We start from the raw sequence: 27664 nt of genomic DNA, 5'->3' as shown, positions 1-27664 counted from the left end.
GGGTAGCAGGGAGTCTTTGGGAAAATACATTCATCATTAACTATGCTCCCCAACTAACGACAACCCTCGAAAGGGGAAACTTGAAACGAGGTCTTACCTTTAACCGTGTGATTCTTAGCATCACTATAATTATTCTTGAATGCACTTTCACTGAGATGATGTTCAAATATTCAAAACAATATTAAAATCACTCCCTCTTCAAATGAAAAGCAATGTTCTGTAAGGAATAATTTATTTTGAAGTATGAGCGATAATGGAACCTCATTTAACCTAGACTGATTTTTCATTTTTTGAAATACTGGCTATAAGAAAACATATAATTTGATATGACCTACCATATTACAATTTATTAATCTGTGATTAAAGACATTAAACAATTGAACCGTTCAACTACAGAATAATGTTACAAACACATATTATATCTTCAATCTCATAAATACAAATAATGTAGAGTGAAAGTTGTGCTTCTATTCTTTTAAAGAAGGTTGGATAATAAGTCAACTCACAATATTATACATTTTGTACATTGCGTTTATTTTTTGATTCACTTTTTATTCATAACTAAGAGACTGAAGGATTTTCGGAATATTCAATGATTATGCAATATTATACAACATGGAAAAATATTTGAAGATCCACCAAAATTCTCGACTAATTTCAATACTTTGGGAAATCAGAATTTTCTGTTGGAAAGGGAAATCTCTTAGAATTCGATAGATTACCTGCAGTTGCTAACTGGAGCCCTATGCAATTGAGTTTTCAAACGTATTCAAAAAACACTTCATCGTGAGATAGACACTTTTACAAAAACGCAACACGTGTTTCGAAGATTGGCTTCTTCGGGTGTGACTTCACTGTATGAAACACGTGTTGCGTTTTTGTAAAACTGTCTAGTGAAAATCCCACAATAAAGTGTTTTTTGAATACTTTATGGATTTTCGGTCAATTCCATCATACAGAGTTTTAAATAAATATTACTGGAGTTTTATTCCAACACCAAACCCTTATTTTAACTCATCGACACGTGTTTCGATCACCAAGTGATCATCTTCAAGAGAAAAATTAAACTTCCTTTTGAAGATGATCCTCTTGAAGTGATCATCTTCCTCTCGAAGATGACCACTTGGTGATCGAAACACGTGTCGAAGTATTACCATAAACGGTTTGGTGTTTGGATAGAACTTCAATAATATTCATTACTACACCAAAGGCTTCAAACAGTGCATCACAAATTTTTAAATGAAAATAATCATTTACATTTATTACAAAAGACTAATTGATCAAATCCTTTTCGATATAATAGATACCAGTTTTTATTTTTTTGATTCAATGAAGAGCCTGTGAATGCCAGACTTTCCTCATTTTGGAAAAACTGAAAGTTTCTCAGCGCATGCCCACCAATTCGGGTAATACTGGGAGAGCTAAAACGTTCGCAGGCCAACGCACAGATAGCGCTACTAGTATTGAATCTATATAATATTTAGTCAACCCTAACCTTCAAAAGACACGTGTGAACATTTCACAGCTTTCGGACTATTAGCTTGTGGGACAGAACATTTTGAGTTTGAAGAAAATGGATCGAAAGGAATTCCGTGTGATAATAAAGCATTATTTTTTGGCGAGAACAAACACTGTTGAAGCCAAGGCTTGGTTTGATAAACATTATGTGGCGATAGGTACGTATATACATTCTTGTAACAAATTATTTATAATTTCAATTCAGTTTCAATTATTTTTCACAGATTCAGTCGAGGGCTCTAAATCTGCTGGTGGACGTTGATTAGGATCAGTACCATCTTCGTGATATTGTTGAATATTATCAGAATCAACTTGGTAAGGCTGATTCGTATCGTTGCTATCGTAATGTAGACTTGAATCATATTGTTTGTTGGGATCGTAATGCAAATTTGGGTCGTACTGCTGACTAGTGTCATATTCTTGGTTGGGATCATACTCTTGGTTATGATCGTATGGCTGATTATATTGCTGGGTGGGATCGTATTGCTGATTAGGGTCGTAGCCTTGATTGGGGTCATACTGCTGGACAGAGTCATAATTCTGCTCGGGATTGTAGTGGTCAGTAGCGTCATATTGGGGATATTCATCAGTTTCTATGTTGTGTTCTTGCGCTGGTAAGAAACCGCTCTGATTTGGTTGAACACCAGATGGGTTCTGCACAGAAGTTTGATTCGTGGTGTTGATTTCTTCTTTCTGGGTTTCCAAATGAGCTGGCGACGTTACACTTTGGAGTTGCTCCCGACTGTTTTCTCTCAGTGGAGTCCTCAGTTTATCAGAAACGTTGCTATTTTTCCTACTCAAGGTTTTCTGCTCGGGCTCTGCGTATCTTGTTGTCGTCACATTTTTCATAGGTTGCGACTTCATGGTGTCGGCGTTGACAGGTTGAGACGGTTTAGCGGTTTGGATTGAACTGATGTTTGGTTTTGAACTGAAAGTTGTGGATCCGGGTGATTCATGTCTTTGACGGCTAGTTGGAGTATGTTCCTCATCTGAAAGTTTATAAATGTGTTGAACAATTTTTTGGTAGGGTAAGTACAGATTTCTAAATTTATGCATGCTTCATAGTGCTCTTAAAGAACTTAAAAGTTATGAAAGTTGGCAATTTTGGTTGTTACTTGTACAGTTTCATGAAGAAAGAAGCAGAATAGGGAACAAGTTATACCATGCCACACTGGAATAGAGAAATTGTATCGGAAAAATGTATATTCTGAAGTTGGATAACTTTTTGAAAGATTTCAAAAACGTAGTAGGTACCTACCAACGTCCTCTTTTCCCTTAGACCATACTCGTACTGTAAATGTAATACCTGTACAACAGCAAACCGTTGTCTCAAACAAAATTTCCTTATGGTTAAAGAATAAAGATAATAACAATTTTCCATATCTGTCTAATGATGCGAGTAACTACCAAAGTTTTTCGACAAGCCCAGTAGATCCTCCATTTCAACAGTCAAACTCTGGAAATGGAATCACTGCATCACAAACTTCTGTGATTTAATGAAATATAACACTGAAACTTTTGGCATAGAGATAATCTAACAGAATCAGTTTTTCCACATGTTACTGTTACAAAAGCAATGAGATTCCTACAACTGAAATCATAAGGAAGAAATTGAATACTTCCGGCCATAACGTGAGTTGCTATGACAAAGCTCTTCAGAATTGGATAAAGAAACTACGATTTAGATTTAAAATAATGAACAAACGTCAAGCAGTTGTGGAATGCGAAAGAATAGTGGAATTGCGTAACAAATACTTAGAAGAAATAACTAAATATAGACAAGAACAACGGAAAATTTTCTATTTGGACGAAACTTGGTATGACACACGACACAGGCTCCACTGAATATAAGGAGATGCATTTCTGAAGAAAATACAATTTCAGAGATAATATTCTGAGAAATCAACACGTTACTTCCAAAACTTATTGATTTTGAAATTAACGACAACTTTTGGAAGGCGCTATCTTGGTACCATCGTACTGATATGACATTATGATGATTTCAGCCACCGAAGAGTTAACTAGTCTTATGATGAAAAACTACAAATCTGAAGAAGAAATAGAGTATTCCTTGAATTCTTCAAAAGGTTCTGTTTTAATTCCCTAACACAATACTTATTAGTTGAAAGATCATCAAGCACAACCGGTCTTTTGAAAATGACTGTCCTATATAAGGGCGCAGGGATAAGGAAGCATAGGTGCCTGTCAATTCAGTGCATATCGCTCAAGACTTTCCTACTGAGCGTGCATACAATAAATACGAGTAGGTACATAATCCTTCCTAAATTCGAGCAAATCGGCTTTACGAGGTCATGCAAAGCAGCAACAGTCAGGCATGAATTTATGCCATACAAACTAACTCAAGATATAAGTAATATTGTGCTGTTTATTTCTAATCCTTAGATACTGGATATAAAAATAAATATATCGGTATCAATATCTTCACTTAATTCTTTTGTACCTTTGAAATTGGTTGGTGGAAACTGTGACTGACTAAATTTATTGCTTAAAAATTCTATGTTAGTTTGTAGTTCCCGTATTTCCTCCCTATAAATAAACACACAATTAAAATACATCGTAAAAACTGTACCTGCTCAGCATCCGTATTATCAAGTCCATGTGTTTGCTTCAGGTACCTCCAAATATGTTCTAGTCTAATCATAAGTTCATAGTTACTTGCTCGCAAATTCGCCCTGTCAATTCTAGATGAAAAATGTATTATAAATATATTCAGTTTCACTTTGGTAATGTTGTTATTTAAAAAAAAAATTGCCACTAAGTTAACGTGAATATATTCAAACAAATAGAAAAAAAATATTCAGAAACTGCATAAGCACATCTATAAACTCTTTCCAATCATATACTCGTGAGTTTCCAGGGACAGGGCTGTTCAAAAAAGGTTTCAGCTGTTCAGCATGTTTAGTCAAGTAACACCGTATCATGGAACCTTCCCTAGCTAATGCTGTTTGAACTGAAAACATTATTTCACTAGTTTGGACTTCCATTGTCTACTGTAGAAAATTATTTTAAATCCCTGAAACAACTAAAAAAAAAAGAATTAAAAACGAATAGCTGAAAATAACCATTATATTAAGCAAAATAAACCTGAAATGAAATAATAGTGAAATAAACAACAAGTAAAGATAGAACAATTGAATAAATGAAAATAAAGAAATGAAAAAAGAAAAAAAATGGAGAGATTCCAAGTCACGTTAGTTCACGACGTTTCGATTGTTAGTATCTACAATCGTCTTCGGGTGATGACTGGACTGATTCCTCCAAGAGATGATTATTTATAGATCGTTCGAGTACTTTCCCGCTTGTTGGAACTGGTTTTCGATCCAGCTGTTATCTAATTTTCCATCTGAACTCTTCTGCCTCGGTCTGGTCAATAAGGGAACTGGTGGATTCTACTGCAGTAATTATCTCCAAAGTGGGCACAGATGTTGCCGTAATGGCGAAATTTAGGCCTTTCCTCAACAAGGATTCCTATATTCCCGTGAGCGGGCGGGAACTCATGTTGATGACGTTGGCGGCTTCATAGTTGTCCTGTTTTCGGTCTGTATTTGGGCATTGTTCCCTCATTAACTTCCCCCACTTTCTGTTGTGGGTATTCTCCATGTCTTGATGGATCTTCAACCCAAACGGTCATTTCCCACGGAACTAGTGAAGCGGAAAATGGAAAGCGGGGATAAGTGAAAGTACTCGAACGACCTATAAATAGTCATCTCTCGGAGGAATCAGTCCAGTCATCACCCGAAAATGATTGTAGATACTAACAATCGAAACGTCGTGAACTAACGTGACTTGGAATCTCTTCACTTTTAATTTTTATTTTCTTTTTTCATTTCTTTATTTTTATTTATTCAATTGTTCTATTTTTACTTGTATTTTATTTCACTATTATTTCATTTTTTCAGGTTTATTTTGCTTAATATAATTGTTATTTTCAGCTTTTCATTTTTAATTCTTCTTTTTTAGTTGTTTCAGGGATTTCAAATCATTTTATATAGTAGACAATGGAAGTCCGAACTAGTGAAATTCATCATGAAACATTGTCAATCACCTTCAAACAAACGTTGAAAACATTATAAAACACTACTTGATACATAACACAGGCCTAACAGACTGCTGTACCGAAACTCATTAAAGAAGAGAATAGGTACAGCCTGACAAATTTGTCTGTGCCTCTGACTATTGGATGCGCAGAAGATCAGCCAGCGGAGTTGGGCGTGAGCTCATTAACATCGAGGAACTCGTGTAGCCAACATCGTGTTAGTACAGTAAGTGGAGAAATCATTCTGTATGGTGAACTGTAAGTTATTTGTTGTCTTTGAGAATACCTTCGAACGGTAAACTGTAAAACAATGTTCTCAGTGGACAAAAAAGAGAAATTGTGAACAACGTATCAATCTCATGCAAGCGGAAGCAACGGCAGATGGAATAAGAATGTCTCTTGTGAAGGTAAGAAGTAATTGTAACCAATATTTCATTTCATCTTTGAAGGTTCAAGAACATGTGGCAGAGCCCGAAGGTTCAAGAACGAGTAGTTGAGGCCACAGGGGTTTGCGTGCGAACTGTACGCAACTCGTACATCTCTGTTTCGACCCACCATAGGTCCCGTCAGTGATGGTATGCTGATTTACAAATGCATTACTGGATTCAACTGTAGTCAAAGCCGCGTTTACTCGATGCCAGTTGAGGAGACAATTGACAGAGGACTGCTTACTCTGGCCAATTGGCGTACCGACTGTCCTGCCAGTTGTCCTGAAATTCGACTGCCTTCAGTAGTAGACAGAGGACAATTGATTGGGCGCAGTGACGCCCCCTACCACCCTAATCACGGCAGTTGTCTTGTCATTTGGCGCCGTGTGAACGTGGTAGGGCCGTGGATATCTTGTTTTGGGCCAGTTTGTCTTTGTCAGTCGAGTCTCAATTCATCACGAGACACAACAGACGATGAGGACTCCGCCCTTTTTGGTCACCAACTGCCGTGGCAATAGTTTCGCCGTGTGAACAAGTTCTCTTTCAATTTGACTGGCCTCAGACCTTGACGCAACTGGCCCAAGACAACTGGCCCTGACAATTGTCCCCTCAATTGGCATCGTTTAAACGCGGCTAAGGAGTTTTTATCTTTCCAAATTGAATAAAAAACACTTTAAAGAAGATGAAGGTGTATTTGTATCATTTTATATTATCTAGCATTTCTCTTAATTCGATTTGATACGGTTGAAATTTTCATTTCTTCCCTGACTACTAAATAATTTTTGACTGACCTTTCTAGGTTTCGGGACCACTTTGACACTGATATCAACTTTAATGGGCTCCTTGCGTTTGGTTGGTCGGACTGTCGGCGAATCGGACTCGCTTTTGGGATTTGCCTGGTCCGTCCCTACCAAACACAAGTTAGTATCATGTTTTGAAATTTTCAAAAAATTGAAAAAGAGAGAATGGTAGCTTCGATTGTTGCCTGAAGATTTTTCCTTTCTCTGAACTGTGATGATTCAATATTTGTATAAATATTTGTTCGGGGTGACTTGCAATTTAGTAATGAATGTTAGAGAAAAGGAATCGCTTCAGATCAACAATTTGAAGACATCTGAAAACTGATTTGTCTTTCAAAATATAGTTTAGGAGACTGTTAAAAAAATAAACGAACTTTGGTTTCATTATGAGAGGAGAATAAATTTTGCAGATTAAAAAACTAGCAGACTACAAATTATTTTCTCAGATAGTTTAGTATCAAACTCAAAAGCTTGATAAACTCAATACAACATTTATATACTTCAAAAGTGGCTATTTTAGCAGAAACTGGTAAAAAATCTTGAGAGACCTACATTTCCTGTAGTATTTTAACATTTGTAAGACACACCAACAACAAAACAGCAAATTTTGAAAAGGATGTTACGTTTAATATTCTCTAGTTGCCTTTAATTAACCTTATTCTATTGATTGTTCCCGAAGTTTTGTCCGTTTCAATGTCGTGTGTTTTTTTAGTTCCATAACTTAATACGTATTTATTCTAATTTGTCGTGGTATACCAGGATGGTCCCAGATGTACCTGGTCTGATCTAGAGATGGCGGTAGTTGTTTGAAAAATATCACTGTATTAGAAAATACACAATCTATAAAGAATATGTTTCAAGTTTGAAGACGCTACATTTTTTAGAATTTGTTTGGCAGCCATCAATAGCAGACGATTTCGGTGAACTTGTGAATATGTAGAAATTGGGCCATCATTATGTGGCACAATACTTTGTTTGAAACGCCTGAGCCCAACCGATATAACGGGTGATTTTTTAAGAGGTATAGGATTTGACATGCGCATTAACATGACCCCACAAGAAATAATCCAAAGGCGTTAAATCACACGATCTAGGCGGCCAATTGACTGGCCCTAAACGTGAGATAAACTGTTCACCGAAGGCGGCTCTTCATTGGGCCATTGTTTCGCGTGTCGTATGGTATGTGGGACCGTCTTGTTGAAACCACCTGTCAGGCATGCCCAATTTTTCCATTTTGGGAAACAAAAAGTTGTCAATCATCACACGGTAGCGCTCGCCATTCACAGTAACGTTCTGGCCATTGTCGTCTCTGAAGAAGTACGGCCCGATGATGCCACTGACCCATAATCCACACCAAACAGTGACTTTTTCGGGATGCATCGCTAGCTCTTGCAATGCTTGTGGCTGGTATTCACTCCAGATGCGGCAATTTTGCTTGTTAACGTGGCCATCCATCCAGAAATGAGCCTCGTCGCTGAACACAATTTTTCGATAAAAATGTGGATCTTCCTCCAACTTTGCCAGTGCCCATTCACCAAATGTTAGACGTTGTGGGAATTCGTGTGGCTTCAATTCTTGCACCAGCTGTATCTTATAAGGTTTTACACCCAAATCCTTTCGTAAAATTTTCCACGTCGTGGAATAACAGAGGCCCAATTGCTGCGAACGGCGGCGAATCGACATTGCACGGTCATCACGAATACTGGCGGATACAGCCGCAAAATTTTCTTCGGTCCTCACTCTTCGTATGTGTGTTGGTGGTTTAATGCCCAATATGTAAACTGGGTTCGAAATTTAGTCACAAGCTTCCGAATAGCTCCCTCAGTAGGCCGACGAAACTGCTCATAAATTGGAAGAAGTGCACGATGCACTTTCTTCACCGAGCATGCATTTTGATAATAAAATTCAATAATTGGCAAGCGTTGTTCATTCGTAAGTCGATTCATGGTTAAATTATAGACCAAAATGAACGAGTTTGACAATGGACCAAGAAACGATTCACGCGTGATCTGTCAAAAACAAGGTTGCCAAAAAGATATCAGCAAAAAAATCACTTATTAAAAGCAGAACTGGATTCTACTCTGAGTGAGTCTGCTCCTTCTGCAAAACGATTCTGTTTTGGATCGGATTGTTAGGTGTGATGAAAAGTGTATCCTCTACGACAACAGGAGACGTGCAGGACAGTGGTTGGACACCAATGAGCCTGCCAGGCACTTCCCAAAGGCAAAAACACAACAAAAAAGACCATGGTTACTGTATGGTGGTCAGCGGCTGCTTTCTGCAATCGGGTCAAACCATCACAGCAGGAAATGTGAGGAAATTGTCGAAATTTTCCGAGAAGAAGAGGTACGATTCTACTCCATAACAACGCCGGTCTGCACGTTTCACAAGTCACCGTCGGAAAATTAAACGAATTGAGCGTCGAAGTTATGTTTCATCCACCATACTCTCCATACCTCTCGCTAACCGACTGCCATCTTTTCAAGCACTTCGATAACTTTCTCACCGGTAGAATCATTGTCAATGAGGACCAGGCAAAAACGACACTGATTCAAATGGGATTCATTGAGATATTACAGTTCAAAGTAGACTTATAAATGCGGACAAGACTTCTGAAATAACCTAAAAATACCACCAAACATTTTTATAATAGGAACATAAAAATATTGGTAATCCTATACGAAGAGCAATGAAGGTCACAGTGAAGATGTTTTCAAAAAATAAAGGTTACCAGTAGTACCAGTTGACCTGTTATTGTTAAGTAAAGGTTCTAAATAGGACGTCGACAGAAAAATGCGTTGAACTGATTTGTATGATTTCAAGCGGAAAAATTTTGGAGAGGTAAATGTAGTCACTGTTGAAAAAACCATTGATTTCTATACAGTTGAACTCCCAACAGTGCACTTAATCGACCTTAGCCAAATTAAGGGTATTTTTGTCTTCCACAATCTCAAGAAATGGCGAGATATAAAGACCAGCAAAGGAAAAACGGCGCGGCGTATGAACTTATATTTTGTCCATTCCTGAAGACAGAGGCAGGTATTAGTATCCGAAACGTTAGGATGAGTATTGTATAGTTTCTTTGTAGTATTACACCAAACAGAATAATGTATTATTCAAACTCAAACAGATTCCTTATTTATTGTATAACTAATTTATTACAACGAAATCCTACCGACTGCGCCATGTAGTATTATACCAAACAAAATAATGCATTTTTCAAACTCAAACAGATTCCTTATTCATTGTATAACTAATTTATTGAAACGAATACAACTACAACAAAAATACATTCGTCGCCATTCTGGTGCCGATAATGCAGATCACTTTTCTGTATCTTCAAGCCAGCTGGCACAAACAGCAGTGACTACTAATACGCCTTTACTACTACTTACTACATTCTTAACATTTTTTTTGATACACAGAATTATTAGATAAATACTTTGAATTTACGCAATAACTTATCGGGGTTAACTGAAAAGTTTGCCCTTTCTATTTAATGTTGAAAATTTTATATTTTTCAGTTGTGGAAGGTAAAAATACCCAAAGAAGGTCGATCAAAACTAATTTTCCTCCACAAAAAAAAACTTTCGTTCAGTTATTTGTCATTTTACTTTTGTAACAGTCTCTTTATTTTTCATATCATTTCGAAATGAGATAATGTGAATCCTTACTTATGTCTGACGCTTGCATCTTCCAGTTTCTGAGTTAGGGCGTGACATTCGGTAGACAGTTTTTCCATGAGTTGGTTTTGGGAGTGGATCATGCCCTCTAACTCGGCAACAGTCGCCGCTGCAAAACACGAATTCATTATTTTTCGAGGAAAAACCTCCCGAATCAACTCATGGAAAACTATCTCAATTATTTTGTAGAAGGAAAAAGCGTATTTTTTTTTTCATTTCAATATTAAAAGTAGGCGATTGGTTGCTTCGAAAGTTTTGTCCGTTTTAGTTTCATGTGTTCATGTAGCTCCATATCTCAATAAATATTTATTCTACTATGTCGTTGTATATACTGATTGATAGAGAATATTGTACTCTATTAATTGACGCTGTTAATTTTTTTTATCAAGTTTGAATTTTTTACATAGAAAACCACTTTCCTGATAATCTGACTCTTGATAAGGTTATCACAGCACCAGCAGTTGAATGGGCTATCAAGTATTTTCAGCCCTTCAATTCTCCCGGAGAGGATGGTATATTTCTAGATGTTCTTCAAAACGGACTGGAAATAATTTCTCCTATTCTCACTAAATTGTATAGAGCTAGTCTGGCGTGGAACAATGTACCACCCAATTGGTTGGCAGCAAGGGTGGTATATATACCTAAAGTGGGTCGGAGAGACCCACACCCATCCTTTCTGCTGAAAGGACTTGAGAGAGGATACTGGACGAATACATCAGGAGGGTAGCATTAGGTTTGTTCTGGTTCTGCGAAATTCAGGTTCAAGAACGTCAGGATCATGCGCAGTTGATATAGAGCGTTCTGGTTTATTGGGGATAATTTCGGACGGATGAATCCTCTGTTCTGGTTTCGACTGCGAAATGATCCTAAACTGTTTTGAATCGTCCCGAATCGTTCTTGCTCTCGAGGCTGAACTATTGAGGACTGTTCCCGTTGCTCATGCGCATTCATGTGGAAATTTGTTTGGGATATTTGCTAGGTTTTTTTTTATTTATTTGATTTGCATAATTGATGATTGAGGGTACATAACATTTGAACTGACTATAGGGATACGCTACATAACAAAATGGACATGATTAATAGTAATTTCTCGTCTTCATCTCTTCATATATACGATAGGTGGCACAGTGGCCTCCTAAAAAGCGTTCTGGTTTAAACAAGTGTCCGAGACTATTTCGGACTGTTTGAGATTTTGGCTGCACTTTAGTATTTGGGATAACGCCCACCAGGGGGAGTGGCATATCAATCGAAAGGGGACGATGAGAGGAACACAATGGTATGGGTTTTATCGCGAGGAAATAAGAGGAAAAAAATTTGAAAAATGTCAAAATTTTCTGACATGAACTAACCTAACCTAACCTAACCTAACTGAAAATTCAAATACAAGTTTTAATTTTTGTCTGTCACCTCAGTCTCATTAGCGCAGTGGTAGCGCTCTTGCTTGTCGAGGCTGAGGTACCAGGTTCGAATCCCGGTTGGGGCAGGCTATTTAGCGCACACAACACGAACAACACAAACAACAGAACACAACGGTGAAGTATATATATGATAATAATGTGAATCTCATTCCAGATGAATCTGATACGATTGGCGAACGAAGTCGTTAAAGACAGGGAAACTTGTCTTCAATGGTTAAGAGATCAAGAATTGCTTCCGCCGATAAAAGACAGAATATGTCACAGTTGTCGAACGAAGAAAATGATGTGGGAGGCAGATCATGGTTTAGGTCGATGGCGGTGTCTGAAGCACAGAATAAACCAAAGCGCATCAGCCGAGACATTCTTCGAGCACTTGTCGATGCCTATCGAAAAGGCCGTGACATTGATATACTGCTTCGCCAATGAAATAGATTACGAGAAATCCATCAAAGAGAGTAATATCCGTGACTACGAGACATCGAGTGCCACTGTAGCTGATTGGTACAGCTATTGTCGAGAAGTCTGTATGGTGACCTTGAACGAGGTCTACAAAGAAGGCCAGATCGGAGGTGTCGGTCATATAGTAGAGATCGATGAAACCAAAGTTGGAAAAAGAAAGTACAACCGAGGTCGTAAAAGAGAAGGCCATTGGATACTCGGAATGATCGATAGAGAGGGTGGCTATAGATTAGAGATCTGCCCTGAAAACAAAAGGACCGCTCTCCAATGAAGGATATGTCCACAAAACCGTTAACCACAGTAAGAAAGGCAAAGGACGGTTCGTAGATCAACAAACCGGTTCACACACTCAGACAATAGAAGGAAGTTGGAAATGGTTGAAACACGATTTGGAAGAGCGTGGTTACAGTGGTGATGACCTGGCCATGCACATGTGCGAATATCTCTGGCGTCGGGAAGTCCGTCACAATAAGTTGGATCCCTTCTTAGCACTCATTAAATGTATAAAAAGTCAGTTCAAACCAAAATATATGTAATAGAATAATATGAATAAAAAATATTTTTTGTCATTTCCTCGCGATGAAACGCATACCATTGTGTTCCTTTCATCGTCCCCTTTCGATTGATATGCCACTCCCCCTGGTGGGCGTTATCCCAAATACTAAAGTCCTGCCGAGATTTTTTGTTTGAACGCACCATGTCTTGCGCAGTTTCCAAACGGTTTGGGATGTTAGAACCAGAACAAACCTATTATATGCATCCCCTCTGAATAACCACCAGTATGCTTATCAAACCGGCATATCGACAGATTCAGCATTAAACAACCTCGTTGAGAAAATCTCCCAATCCCTTGACAACAAGGAGATTGCGGTTGATATATTTCTTGATACTGAAGGAGCATTTGACAATGCACTACCTAAATCTATAGGATTGTCTCTGGATAGAAAGGGTGTAGAATCGACCATAATTGGCTGAACCTATGCCATGCTAGTAAACAGAACTGCAACTACGACTCTACAAGGCGAGGCCATTAGTTTCAGGGTCACCAGGGGCTGCCCTCAAGGTGAGGTTCTATCTCCCCTTCTGTGGTCTCTCCTGATAGTCTGCTTGATGCCTTCGACGGAAGAAAAGTAGATCTGCAAGCTTGTGCAGATGACCTTGTCATCCTGGCAAGGTCTACGTCGGGAAGGGTAGCTTGTAATATCCTCCAAAGTCCGTTGGCCGTTGTTCACAGTTGGTGTCTGAGGGAGCAGATGTCTGTCAACTCCAGCAAAACTGTCATAATCTTTTTCACCAGGAGGAGAGAAATTGGACGATCTAACGCCATCTTCAATGGTGAGGTCATTCCATTTGGAACGGAGCTGAAATATCTTGGTATTGTCCTTGATAAACAAACTTACCTGGAACGCTCACTTGGAAAAAGTTTTACACAAACGCAGACTGTCCCTATAGACATGTTGAATGATTTGTGGTAAAACTTATGGTGCAATTGCCTGGTGGCCGAAGGCTTTACAGAAAATGGCCCAGGCGAATCTCTCTGGCTTATAGAGACAGAATAGTCTGGCCATCAGTGGTGCCATCAGTACCACATCATCAGCGGCCATGGATATCCTTCTAGATCTACCTCCTCTCCACATTTTTCTAGAGAGAAGCTAGATGGTCTGCATATAGACTTGCGCACATTGCCAATTGCACAAATCAATATAATGCAGTGCAACAGACTGTTGGTAGTCATAGCTTTCTGGAAATGACCTCTGACTTTATGCCCCCAACTTCGACTATGAACTGCCTTATAAAGTACTGTTCCCGAGTAGAGAGGAATTGATCCTTAGGGAGAAGGAAATATTAAAAGCAAATAGTTTTTGATTCACAGATGGATCAAAATCACTATCCGGTTCTGGTGCAGGTGTTGAGTCGCAGACCCAGGACAGAGATATCAACCTGCCTAGGAACCTATAGGACTGTATTTCAACCGGAAATTTACGCTATTGAATTGTGTACGGCGAGATTGGAAGAATCCACAAGTCAATAAAAATAATCTCGGACAGTCAAGCGGCGTTGGAAGCTTTCGGCTCCTACCGAGCAACGTCTAAATTGGTAGTAAACCAATTTAGAAACCTGAAAATCACGGCTAATTAACCAGAAAACTTAGAGTAATCTAGCAAAAGTTGTTTACTTTCAATTACTCTCGAACACAAAATAAATACCTTAGCTGTCTTAAAATTGATAAACACCGACATCAAGGTTCATATTTGAAAACTACAACGCGGTGGTGTTACTGGTGGCGCCATCTCTCGCCTAGTCCCGCTACTTATCAACCCAGCTTTGTTTTAGAAATTACAATAGTTTTTTTCCTTACCATGTCTGTTCTCCATGTCGTACACCATAGAAGTCAGCTCTTTTTCCTTGTCTTCTTTCTTTGGCGTCGGAGGAGGTAGCGCCACTATTTCTGAACCTCTTGGAGTTTTACTTCTCTCCTCAGACAAAGCAGTACTCAAATTGATCTGAAAAAAGTATACACTAACTACACCAGCAATAATTCATATTGTGGTCGCTTACTTCCTTCTCGAGTGATGCAACTTGTTCCGAGAGTCTGATATTTTCTCTTCTACTATGAATCAGATCTGCATCAGCTCTATCGATTCGTTGCCTCAACGATTGGATTTCAGCCTGCAAGCGGACGACTTCCTGTTTGCTCTGTCTTTCGCTCCGCTCGTTGGCCATCTGTAACATGGCTATTTGCTGCTCTAGGGCACCTTTTTCTGCTCCGCTGGCTCCTATGTCGGATTGGAGCGTAACTGGAAAAGACATTTGTTACGAAACATCTGCATACTCATTGAGTTTTAGCATTTGGTGCAACTTCTTTTCCGCTATGAAAATGCTTAAATCGTAACTGTAGTCGATTGGATAAATTTCCATATCATTTCATTATGTATAGTTCTGTACTTACTGATTTTGTTCTGCATTTCTTTCTTCAGTTCATCAATGAGAGCTTGTTTTTGAGCAACTTCTCTTCGTAGATCAGCATTTTCTCTTCTCTGTTTATCCAGTTCCAGTTGCAATTTGTTAGAGCTCTCCCATTGAACCCCCAGTTCAGTTGTGAGTTGTTCAATTTGTTGGGAGTATCTTCTTTCGACAGCTGATCTTTCATCAGCGATTCTTCTTCCCTAGAAGGAGAAAAGAAATATTCAATTTCACTATATCTTGATTTATAGTTCAATATTGTTTATTCTAGAAGGGTTAGTTTAGTAATAGGATCAACTTTTCTAAAAAAAAAATTGGCCAAAGTTTCGAATTTAAATAAATTCTTCTTCAGGACTCGAAAAGGAGTTTCTTTGTATTGAAACTAAGAGGCCATTGAATGTTCGCATTGCCGAGCACAAGAAAAACACACAGCTAGGGGAAACCAGCAAATCAGGAATAGCAGACCATGTTTGGACCCGTCAACACAACATCGAGTGGTCTCAAGCTGAGATCTTGCACAGAGAGGAACATTGGTTTAGGAGAAAATTCAAGGAAGCCGCATACATGTTGTCCAACAATGTATTCAGCCAAGCCAGCGTAGAAATACGCAACATATGGAAACCCATCATCAAGCGAAAAATGGCCAACTCCCGCCAAACGGTCATCTCCCACGGAACCAGTGAAGCGGAAAATGGAAAGCAGGGATAAGTGAATGTAGTCGAACGACCTATAAATAGTCATCTCTCGATGGAATCAGTCCAGTCATCACCCGAAGACGATTGAAGATACTAACAATCGAAACGTCGTGAACTAACGTGACTTGGAATCTCTCCACTTTTTATTTTTATTTTCTTCATTCCTTTCTTTATTTTTTTTATTTATACAATTGTTCTACTTTTACTTGTATTTTATTTCACTACTTATTTCAGGTTCATTTTGCTTAATATAATTATTATTTTCAGCTATTCATTATTAATTCTCCTTTTTTAGTTGTTTCAGGGATTTCAAATCATTCCATATATTAGACAATGGAAGTCCGAACTAGTAAAATTCATGTGGCATTTCGTGGCGACGCGTCGCCACGAGATCAAAGAAAACCTACTATGGAACAACAATAGATGCTGTATTCATTAGATATCTTGATAATGTTTGAGTCCAATACTTTTGTAACGTACTTCAGTTGTCATCAACCAATTGTTACAGTAATACCGCCAGAGGCAACATCGATTATTATTATTACCGAAGTCACTGATTGAAGTAATTGTGTGGACACAATTTAAATGATTGTTTTTTTTTAAATTTTGTATTTTATGAAAATAATTGTTTATTAAATAAACAATCATCATTTTCTGGAAAAAGTCGAAATATCTCATTTTAACATTGTGCTTTATCAATTCCAGTCGTAATCTTTTGTGCATACATATTACTTGTACAAAATAATTTCGATATTTTACATCTGACAAGCACCTTGTGACGGCTCACAATACATATTCAAATTGATAGAAATAAGCGACATTTGAATCAGTACACAGCACTTGTGCCGTCAGCACAAAATTTCGTGCTCGGGATTCGATGAAGTCGACAAAAGCCTTTTTTGCCTGGTCGTGATTGGCGAATATTTTACCGGTGACATAGTTATCGAAATGTTTGAAAAGATGGTAGTCGGTTGGCGAGAGGTATGGAGAGTATGGTGGATGAAAAAGAACTTCGACGCTCAATTCGTTTAGTTTTGGGACGGTGATTTGTGAAACGTGCGGATGGGTGTTGTCATGACGCAGGATCGGACCTCTTCAGGTGACCAGCGTCACTGACGCAGTTTTCAGTATATTTCGTCAATTTCCCCACTATATGACTCTGCTGTGATGGTGTGATAGTGTTTTTTTGTGAGTTTTCGTCTCTGGGAAGTGCCTGGATGGCTCATCGATGTCTAACCAACGTCCTAACGTCTCCTGTTGTCGTAGAGGATCCACTTTTCATCACATGTCACCTTCCGATCTGAAAGAATCGTTTTGGTTGCGCAAAAGCAAAGAAGAATAGGTCTCGAAATAGGTCTTCAAATCGTGGGACACCCACTTTTTGAGCTTCTTGACCTTCCCAATACGTTTTAAACCATTAGAAACTGCATGGGAGGTGACACCCAGTTATTCCGCCATGACATGTTCCGTTTGTAATGGGTCAGTCTCCACTAGGGTCTTCAAATCTTCGTCCTGGATAACTGTAGGTCGACCAGTTTCTGGCTCATCTTCGAGGCTTCAATCTTCGGAACGAAATTTCGCGTTCTTTAACACTATCACACAAACATATGACATTGAAACGGACAACATTTCTGAAACAACCTACTATTATTACCTGGTCTGCAATGGCATCTCTCATCTTCATATGCTGCCTCTCCAGTTCGTCTTTTAGTCGCCTGATTTCAGATTCAGCTGCGTTTTTTTCATACTGGGCTTGTTCTGCAACATCTAAACTCCTCTTCACTTTGTCACTGGTGTCGTTTTCTTTATCTCTCAATAAAGCCAAAGAATTCTGCAATTTCTGTACGGTATCTTGGAGAGTCTGTTTTTCCCTAAATGAAAAATGATTCAAATACTGACCAGCTTTATCTTTCATAGTATCACTTGATTCCCAATAACTTTTATTTCACAGAAACTTCACAGAAGACATGAAAGTATCTCAATGTATTGATGTGTTTAATATACTCACCTCTGTAGATTTTCCAGTTGCTTTTTATACGATTCAAAACCAGCGCTCTCCAATATCGTGCCATCATTCAATTTCCTTCTGTTCGTTTCGTTCTCTTCAAGAGCTTTCTTGAGATCAATTCGAGCTTGGGTAAGTTGAGCTTCTAATTCCGAAATTCTAGATTCGAATACTATTGCGGGTCCTTCAAAAAGTAGATTTTTTCGAGTTTTCTTTGGAGATTTTAAAATCTACAAAAAAGAATGAGGATTAAGATTGAGTTGTGATTAAAAAAAAACAAATATTTCATTGTCGATGTTATACAGGATTCAAAAAACAGAGCTTCCGATACTTCAAATCAAATCAAAATATACTTTATTGTCGGAAGATTTGTATCTTATTGACAAAGAAATACAATTTTGATATAAAAAAGTACTGAAAAAGTATAGTAGTGCTAATATATTATTAAAAGGATTCGCTAAAATAATCTTCTAAACTATAATAGGGTCTATCCACAAGTAGGTTCTTCACCGCCTTTTTGAAATGAACATTGCTTAAATTTGCAGATCTCATTTCTAATGGTAAATGATTGAACAATTTACCACCATTGTAGTATATGGAATCCTTGATTAAATTCGAAGTTGGGATGGGAAGTCTAAAGGTATAATTGCTATTGCGAGTAGCATAAGGAGTAGAAGCAAAGTTGAACTTCAATTTATGTTTATAAATAAGGCAAACTGTCTCTAAGATAAAAAGTGCGATATTGGCAGTAAACAAATTCCTGCACGATTCTCTGGGTTTAACTTTACAGAGACATCTTAGTGCCCTCTTCTGTAATATCAATACAGAAGAGAGAAGGGATGAGTTGCATGCTCCCCAAAAAGGTATTCCATAACGTAGTCGAGTTTCAATAAGTGCATGGTAAACGGTCTTTGCGACATGGAAACCCAACTCATTTGAAACCACTCTAACTGCATAACATCCTGAGGAGATCTTACTCTTCAGTTGTTCAAGGTGCTCATCAAATTTCAGCCTATTATCAATGAATACACCGTGAAAACTTTGTGTTTAATTTATTTTGTAATTCGTCAGCGTCTATTGAAATGCCATCAAGCGATGGCATTTCAATAGACGTTTTGGATACATTTAGAGAGAGTAAATTTGCATCGCACCAGCTCTTCACCTTCTTCAAGTCGGATGATATTATTTTATTTAGTTCCATTGAGTTTTTTTCTTTCCACAATATTGTAGTATCATCCGCGAATATAGTGAAACTACCAGATATGTTAATCATAGATATGTCATTCATATATAGCAGAAACAGAATAGGGCCTAACACAGAACCCTGTGGTACACCAGATTCAATGGCCCTGTTCTCCGAGAGTTCCGTTGTCTTCACCATTTGACTCCGACCTGAAAGGTACGATTGAACCAAGTGTTCGTTACACCTCTACATCCATATTTATGAATTTTTTTTAATAAAATTTTATGATTGACGCAATCAAACGCCTTTGAAATATCGCAAAAAATTGCGACGGCTACTTCACCAGCATTCAATTCACAGTAAATTTCATATAAAAAAGAGAAGATAGCATCATTTGTATATTTTTCCTTTTGAAACCCAAACTGGTTTTTGCTTATAATACAGTGCAGTTTTAAGAATTCATCTAAACGTACTTTGACTAATTTTTCAATAATTTTTGCTAAAGTCGGTATTAAGGAAATAGGACGCAGATTGGAGGGATTATCCAAATCACCACCTTTATGTAGTGGAATGACAAGAGAAGTCTTCAGGAAAGAAGGAAATGAGCCAGTTCTGAATGAGGTATTAATAAGGGCGACCAAAGTTTCTAGAGCATTGAGTGGTAAATTCAAGAGAATCTTAACGGAAATATCATCATATCCGGCCGTGTTTTTATTTTCAATGTCATGAAGTGTTTTGAACAATTCATTAAGGTCAGTGTCATATTAAATAAGACTGTCATGAATTTTCATATTTTCGCAGTTGATCAATGGATCATATGGAGCATGAATTGTGTTACTCAACTGTTCAGCAATAGAACAGTAGAACTCATTTATTATATTAGGATTAAGTGAGAGTTCAGAGTGACAGAGGAGTACTCGCAACCCGGACTAATCTTAAAGAGAAAAAACCTCAGGTTCTAACATTTGCTGAACTAATAACTATAAATTACCCCAATCTCCAAAAACGAGCACTTTTTCCAAACACCACCATCTCCTGAAGCTGTAAACTTGGTTGGTGAAACACGTGTTGAGAAAAGTATTGCAGTTTTGGTGTCTGGGAAAGTGTTTGATTTTGGATTAATTCTACACCAATTTGAGTGATTGTTAAGTTGAGTGTTAGTTAAAAAAACCTACTGCCTGTGGGATCTGTATATGTAGAGTAGGAAGAGGCAGTGTAGCACTTAGGCCACATGTACATACCTATTGTACATCCTCCCGAGGAGTTGTCCTCCTAGGTCATCGTCCATCCTGTCCTTTCCAGGAAGGTGGACAGGTCACTTGGAGACATCTCCTTTATATCGGCAGGTGTAGGCCAAGACTCGCAGAATACACACTCTTAACTGATTCTGACGGCTAGTTTCGTAAGGGACATATGATCATTATGATCGTTGCCATATAAATTTGTTTTAAAGTTTCATTGTGAACAGGTCTTGGCCCTTTTCGGACAATTTTTTTCTACGAATTCAAATTGAACCAAAGCGCTGCCAAAACAGCCCGACAACTCTGTTTCTTCTTTGCTTTCGCGCAGCCAAAACGAGCTTTTTCGGATCGGATCGTCAAGTATGATAAAAAGTATATCCTCTGTGACAACAGGAAACGTTCACGACAGTAGTTGGACTCCGCTGAGCCACTCAAGCCCTTCCCAAAGGTGAAAACCTACCAAAAAAGACCATGGTTGCTGCTGTATGGTGGTCAATGACTCGTGTAATTCACTATAACTTTCTGCAACCAGGCCAAACCATCACAAAGTCCTATTATGAGGAAATCGACGAAATGTACCGAGAATTGCGTCAGCAGCTGCCGGTATTGGTCAACAGAACAGGTCCGATCCTGTTCAACGACAACGCCCGTCCGCACGTTTCACAAATCACCGCCCGAAAATTGAACGAATTGAGCGTCGAATTTCTGCCTCACTCACCATACCACCCAGACTCTTTGCCAAGCAACTACCATCTTCTCAAGCATTTCGACAACTTTCTCACCGGTAGAAACTTCGCCAATCAGGACGAGGCTTAAACGGCCTTCTTCTACTTCATCGAATCACGAGCAACTAATTTTAATGCTGTTCAAATGAATCGACTTGTGTTACGTTGGCAAAAGTGCATTAATTCAAATCAAGGTTCAAACTAATGATGGCTGGAATAAAACTTGGATCAGTATTTTCAAAATTCAATTATAATGATCTTTCGCACAACGTTCTTCTCAAATTTATTACAACTTCCTCAACCTCATATGTTTCATGGAATGACATTTGGCAGAATAGGAAAGTGACGCACTACCAACATTAAATTGCTTCATTGTTACCAACACAATCATTAGAAAATTTGGTTCTGCAGAACCAAATGAGTGTCGATTTTCAAAGAGAGATTTTGCTCAATAATTGTGGTACTTACACTTTTATTTTCGATGTCTGTCTCCGTATCAGTTTCGGTGTCAAGATTTTCGAAAACTGATTTGATTTTCCTTGAAACTTGTCTGTCGTGCAAATGTTCATTTTCCTTGATGAGTTCCTTCACTTTGACCAAAACAGAGGATAGTTCTTCCTGAAAGGGAAAAAGATTACCGAAGCTGGAAAGTTTCTGTACCGTATTTACTTACCCTACAGATTTTGGATTCTTTCTCTAACTGTTCTATGTACTCATCTTGACGTTCTATGAAATTCATCAGCTCTGGGGGATGACTTTGATTCTCAAGTTTCGGTGGTTCACTGAAAAAGAAAGTTCAAAATACAAACTGAATGGGAAAGATTTATTTAAATGTAATTTATTGTTCATATGAAAGTAGTTCTTTGAAACAAAACAGTGTTCGATTCAGAACCGGTACTTTGCATCAATCGTGTTGAAGTCACCATGGTTATCAAAATTCCTTACTTTGTGACATTGATGACGGTACCTTAAACCTTCATATGATTATATTGACAACTTGACGATGACCAACAAATGGTTAATAAATTAGATAAAAATGTTAATTAACGCTAAACTGACTACCAACTATCCTATGCGATGCTATCGATTGAGTATTTGGATTGAGTTGAGTAACTCAATCTATGCAATTGATTTAATATCTTTAGTTTACTATGTAGTTCACTGCCCATCGGGCATCGGGCGTAATGAAGAGGTTTATTTATTACTATGTGGGGTTTTTCAGGGCACTATTTTTGGACCGATAACTATTCCGCATTCCCCGATTTCTATTCGTCACCGTAACATAACTTCTTTTAGGAATCACACGTTGAAAGGTAAGACCTCGTTAGTCCTCAGCTCGCACAAGTTTCTCAACTTCTGAGAGTTGTCGTTCGTATGGGAGCGACAGCTGATTAACGGAAAAACAGGCTTTAAACAGATTTTTTAAACAGATTTTATGACTTCAGCCAATCATAAAACTCTGTTAGTAAAAATTATCCAATACTAACCGGCAATTCTACAGTCTACGTCGACTAGTTCGCAGCAGTTTGACTTTGACAGTGCCGCCAACTTTAAGTGTGCACAATATCGTTTACTTTGACTATACAAAGTATTGATCTCCATCAAGATATTGCAAAGCAAAGAAGAATATTGTAATGGGGTCAGTCTAGAGATATCTGTAGCCAGTTGAAAAATTCTATAAGTGTGGCAGATCAATCACGGTTAGTAACAAAAAAGAAAAAATAATATTCTCTAGTAAGTCCAGCTGCGAATTCGCAACTCATTCCTGAACCATGTGTGAAAGATAAATGAGAAGAAATTCAACGATCATTCAATTCAGTTCAGTGCGTAGCCAAAAATGTCGTGAGAAAATTATATCGATTTCAATTCTTTCTCACAAAATAAGTGTTCAAGCGGCAGTGAATTTCCTTTGACGAGAGCAAATAAAAGAAAACCGGATTCTGTATTTATGAAACTAAAAGTATAAATTTGTGTAGCTCTGAAGTGAAAGCCAATGATAATGTTAAGTTGGATTGAAACTCACGAATAAGGTTTCTCTGTTTCAGTTGACAAGCCATTATAGTTGCTTCTCGATGTTGGGTAGTGATAGTACTTCCTTGGATTTACTGAATTGTAATGGTAATAACTTCTGGTTACTTTGGAGTTTCTACTGGCGGCACTCACAACTGATTGATTGTCGGTTTCTTCTCCAGCGCTATCCAATTCTTTCAGAGGTCTCTTTATGGGGCCGTAACTTTCGGCTAGAAGTATTCGTAGGCGTCCCACAGCTTCTCTGTAAGCCGTGTCTGCGTAGTCTGGTTTTCTTCTCCATTCCATTTTTGGAGATGCTGCCTTTCTGTAGAAAAGGAAACAGACTTATACATTTCAACAAAGAAATTGAAAAACAACATTTACAAAATTGAAAGTTGCAGTTGAACAGGGAATAGATAGGTTTTTTAGAACGATAGTTTTTCTTCCTTATACCTTATACCTCGTCCACGAGATGGAGTGACATTTTGTTGTTCGCTCCAACTTAGGAAGAGGAATGAAATACTCTGAAAGAATTCCGATTTTCAATTATGGAATATCATTGACTTTAGGTCGATGATGGCCACTATCTTGCACTGATGAGTAGCTACAGAGCCCAAAACCGGTCTGCAAGTGTGCCCGTTCCAAAATTGAGGGTCGACTCTTTCGGTTGTATGCCTGTCGAATATATTCCAACTTCCTTAGTGGTATTAGCCAGGGGAGTAGTTATTTTCTGATAGACAGTCAGTCCATTGAACCTACTGCGTAGGTATATTTGAGACTGGATTGGACGTTTAAAGTTCATTTATTTGGATTCGTTTACTGCCAGTTTTGAAGCATATCCCACTGACTAATAAGAAAGAATCAAATCTGGCCTTGAAATTACTTGAGCACTTCATGTGTAAATATCTATAGTAGTAGAGCAGAATGATTATAATGTTGAAAAATAAACAAAGCTGAAACAAAGAGAATATGCTGAAGTGTAATAAATGGCGAATTGAAAATTATTACGAACGGGTGGATTTCAAATTGTTTTCACTTACATTGATTTCGAAATAATTACTGTATTTTGTCGAGAATATTTTCATTTTCGGGATGAATTTCAATGATTATAGTTTCTGTTCTTTACCCACTCAAGAAAGATCAGAACTTTGATACACATTGCACACGAATTCCTATTCCTATTCATAATAAATTAAATTTTGAAAATGTTGGTATGTTACAATTTGATAATTTACCTTATTTCTTCAGAACATTTTCACTTGCACAGGTACACACTTGATATGTTAATAATTGCATGGGGCGAATGCAGATATGCAGTCTTTTGTTTGTATCCATTTGGCTTACTTGGACACAATAATAAAAATCAATACATGAATTCCATGTGATGGAAACATGGTGATTCATATTTATTTTTTACATTCAATAAAAAAAAATTGAATTAGAAGTTTCAGGACGTAATATTCCTGATTTGGCACATATACTGCATCGTTATGTTCGCCATGTAAATAAACAAGTGAGAAATACTCATTTCTATGGCAACGGTACCTTGTTTAGATATGCATCCAATCAACTCCTATTGCTTTTAGATGATGAGGTAATATAAGGTAACTACAATGTAGAAGTATGCATTGCGTAAAATTTCTACCTGATACTTCTACGAATGATATAGTGGTAATGTAGATATATCTTTCAGAGCTAGGCAGAAAATTTTCATTTGTTTTGAGCTAGTTAATATTTTTCTATAGTTTGATATCGATAGACAGCAATTACATGTTTTTTGTCTTGTGTTTCGAATACATAATTAGAGATTTTTTCCCCTCATCGATTCTCAACAGATTATAGAAAAAGTAAGATCTCTAGTTTGCCCACATTCATTAACAGGATGAGAGACCAAATAAGGAATTTGACAATAAGTACATTTTTAACTGATTATTAAAAAATTGAAAGTTGTGTTTGTAACTGAATGAATTAAGATATAATTCATTAGGGATCGAAGTTTGAAATAATAAAAAAAATCCACCCTCAGCCTACGCAGTCCTCGATGAGCAATATTTCTTCCCAATTCATCATGCAACTTGAGAAGTAGGAGTGAGATCTATGTTTGTGAAACAACTGCTATTTATGTTTTTTTTGTAATAGAAAAAAATCACACGGAGCCATATCTGGTGTAAAAAGAATCTCTTTGGTGTAAGTAACATTCATTGAATCTATCTTATTGTCTTATCTGTTTTGAAGGCCGTGCTTTATGGAATTTCTTTCTTTCTGAAATTATATACCAAATTAGACGGTTCTTTGAGTCTGACAAAATATATTTTTATAGTAGACAATAGCCGTGGAAATCAAACAAATTTGATAGTTTCAATGAGTTTTCCTTTTGATTCTATTGAAGGATCCCCAATTATAGCTGATTATTCTAACTCACTTTGTAGAAAATTATATAATACACTCAACCTTTTAAAATTGTGGCTTATGATTTTTATCCTATTTAAGATTGATTTGATATGATATTTCGTTTCTTCTGTGGAGTAATAGTATATTACGTACCGAGTAGGATAAGAAGCCAATTACCCACGAGCGAAAACTATGATTCGCGAGTGGACGTAATTGGTCTTATCCTCGAGGTGCGTACTATACTTTTTCTACGACTGACCGTAGAAAGGAATGGTACAATATATTTGTTTGAGATTAAGGTTTCGGATAATAAACTCATTCAATCGGTTTTTGCTAAATCTTTGAAATAAAGGAGAAGAGCGTTTACGAATTAAAAAAAAGTTTCCGGAAAACGAAGTCATGTTTTTCTTCTCTCCCCAACTAATTGAATTTTCGAAATTATATTCGTATTTTTCTTTTGATTTTACTGTCAGCAAATTATTCGTCGCAATATTTGCTTGCTCGGTAATATCTGGTGGGGAAGCACAAATTTCTTCATCGCTATCATTTATTTTGAAGTTTTACGAGATACTGAATGACAGCTCATAATTAAAACAAGTGGTTTTTGATTCACGGATATAACTAGATTTATTACCAACCCACAAACTGTTGAACAATAAATATACTGAAAATATGTAATTTATTTCGAATTTACTGAGAATTTGGAGAGAAAATTCACTAATTTTGGCTTTTGGACAATGGGGAATGTTCCTCCTGACGAAAATCAAGTACTTTTCATAAAAGAGCTCTAAAACAACGCATTTTAAACTTATTATTTCAACCTTTTTCTTTAAAAATTATTTAAATACTTAAAAAAGAGGAATGAAATAATGCATTCAACATTTAAAGGGATTTGTTTCTATTTCACCATTTGGCAACATCGGTTATAGCTAATAAAGGACAATGAATCTGTTACCTGTATGAGACAAACAAAGATGACATATTTCAGAGGCGTGCTGTTCTGTTTATTTATGTTCCGAGTTCCGAGACATTCTGTGACATATGACCTAACCTATCTTTCTCTACATAAATAAATAACAAAACAACTGTTGTTTATGTGGCTAGTGGAGGTGGTATTGAACTATAATTTATATTTTGCTTGGATTGTTGATTTACAAAGATAATTTAACTTTTTTAAAGTAGAATATCTAGATACGTATAAATTATTTCAACTTGATATAGGCGCTGTTGCCAATATGTGAATTAGAAACAAATCCCTTTAAAAATTAAAACCCAACATTTGAAACATCAATTTGAATATGTTTTGAAGTGAATTTGAAAAAATCATGATTCAAACTAAACTTTATTTTGTTCAAACTTGCATTTGCTGTAATAACCCAGATTGAGGAACATTCCCCATTGATGTATTCATGAGATCATATTTATCAGAGTAAATGTTACATATCTCATCATTTTTTAAAAATTTCTTATGGAATGGGCGTCATTAATTTAGAATACACGTGTGAGCTATTACCTACCTGATGTCAAACACGTCATAATTAGTTTAAAATGGAAGGAGTAAAAAATGACCATTCATGAAGTTTCTGGGTTTTTGTTCTTAAATGAAGTAAGTAGAAGTATATTTTTTTCGCTAGATCGCTTATATATATATATATTGTCAATATCATTTTAAAGTCATAAGCATTCACACTGTGACCCATAACTGTCATTTTGTAGAAGATGCTTCTCTTCAGTCTATAATATGATGTTGAGTTTAATTTTTATTTCTTTTTAATTTCAATGGAAAAATAGGCGAACCAATTTTCAGAGTTTCTGGAATTGTATTGTTACTTACTTCAACTTTTTTCTCTTCTCTGGGGTATATGAGAACGGCCTGTTGGAATATACTGATCTCAGTGTTCCTAAACGTGGTCGAACGAGGTACCCCGTAGAGGGACGCTGTTTTTTGCCACCCCCTGTAATGTTACTGCCAAACATCTTCCACACTCTGCACCACTAGTATTGAAGTCTAGAGAAACCGCGAATCCCCTTTTATAAACTACCACGATCAATGGTTGTCTAGGGAAAACAAATTTACAGATTTTAGA

General features: G+C 37.3%; 1 protein-coding gene across 7 annotated transcripts; it reads right to left on the bottom strand.

Moving 5' to 3' along the window:
* Positions 1–229: 229 nt before the first annotated feature.
* On the bottom strand, positions 230–27563 carry LOC111508940 (serologically defined colon cancer antigen 8 homolog). 7 transcript variants are annotated; one of them, XR_012464733.1, is made up of 12 exons: positions 27412–27563; positions 23200–23511; positions 21850–21958; positions 21645–21794; positions 18031–18257; positions 17677–17893; positions 15314–15530; positions 14923–15161; positions 14723–14867; positions 6795–6910; positions 3980–4065; positions 2373–2507 (listed from the first exon to the last, which is right to left on the bottom strand). XR_012464733.1 is itself a non-coding variant. In XM_074172095.1 (12 exons), exons 1-11 carry the CDS (start codon positions 27552–27554, stop codon positions 6835–6837), a joined length of 1953 nt encoding a protein of 650 aa, XP_074028196.1. In that variant the 5' UTR covers positions 27555–27563; the 3' UTR covers positions 3997–4065; positions 6795–6834. The 7 variants fall into 7 exon arrangements, 4 of the variants coding, with proteins under 4 accessions (XP_074028194.1, XP_074028195.1, XP_074028196.1 ...); XM_074172095.1 differs by lacking the exon at positions 2373–2507 and adding an exon at positions 10478–10595 and having other exon boundaries at positions 3997–4065; XR_012464735.1 differs by lacking the exon at positions 6795–6910.
* Positions 27564–27664: the final 101 nt, after the last annotated feature.

This window comes from Leptinotarsa decemlineata, unplaced genomic scaffold (genome assembly GCF_025532065.1).
Source record: "Leptinotarsa decemlineata unplaced genomic scaffold, Ldec_3_MD MMD2_tig00000035_RagTag_RagTag, whole genome shotgun sequence".
NCBI classification, from domain to species: Eukaryota; Metazoa; Arthropoda; class Insecta; order Coleoptera; family Chrysomelidae; genus Leptinotarsa; species Leptinotarsa decemlineata.
The sequence above is the reverse complement of the archived record's forward strand: the minus strand, read 5'-3'. Positions and strand labels throughout refer to the sequence as shown.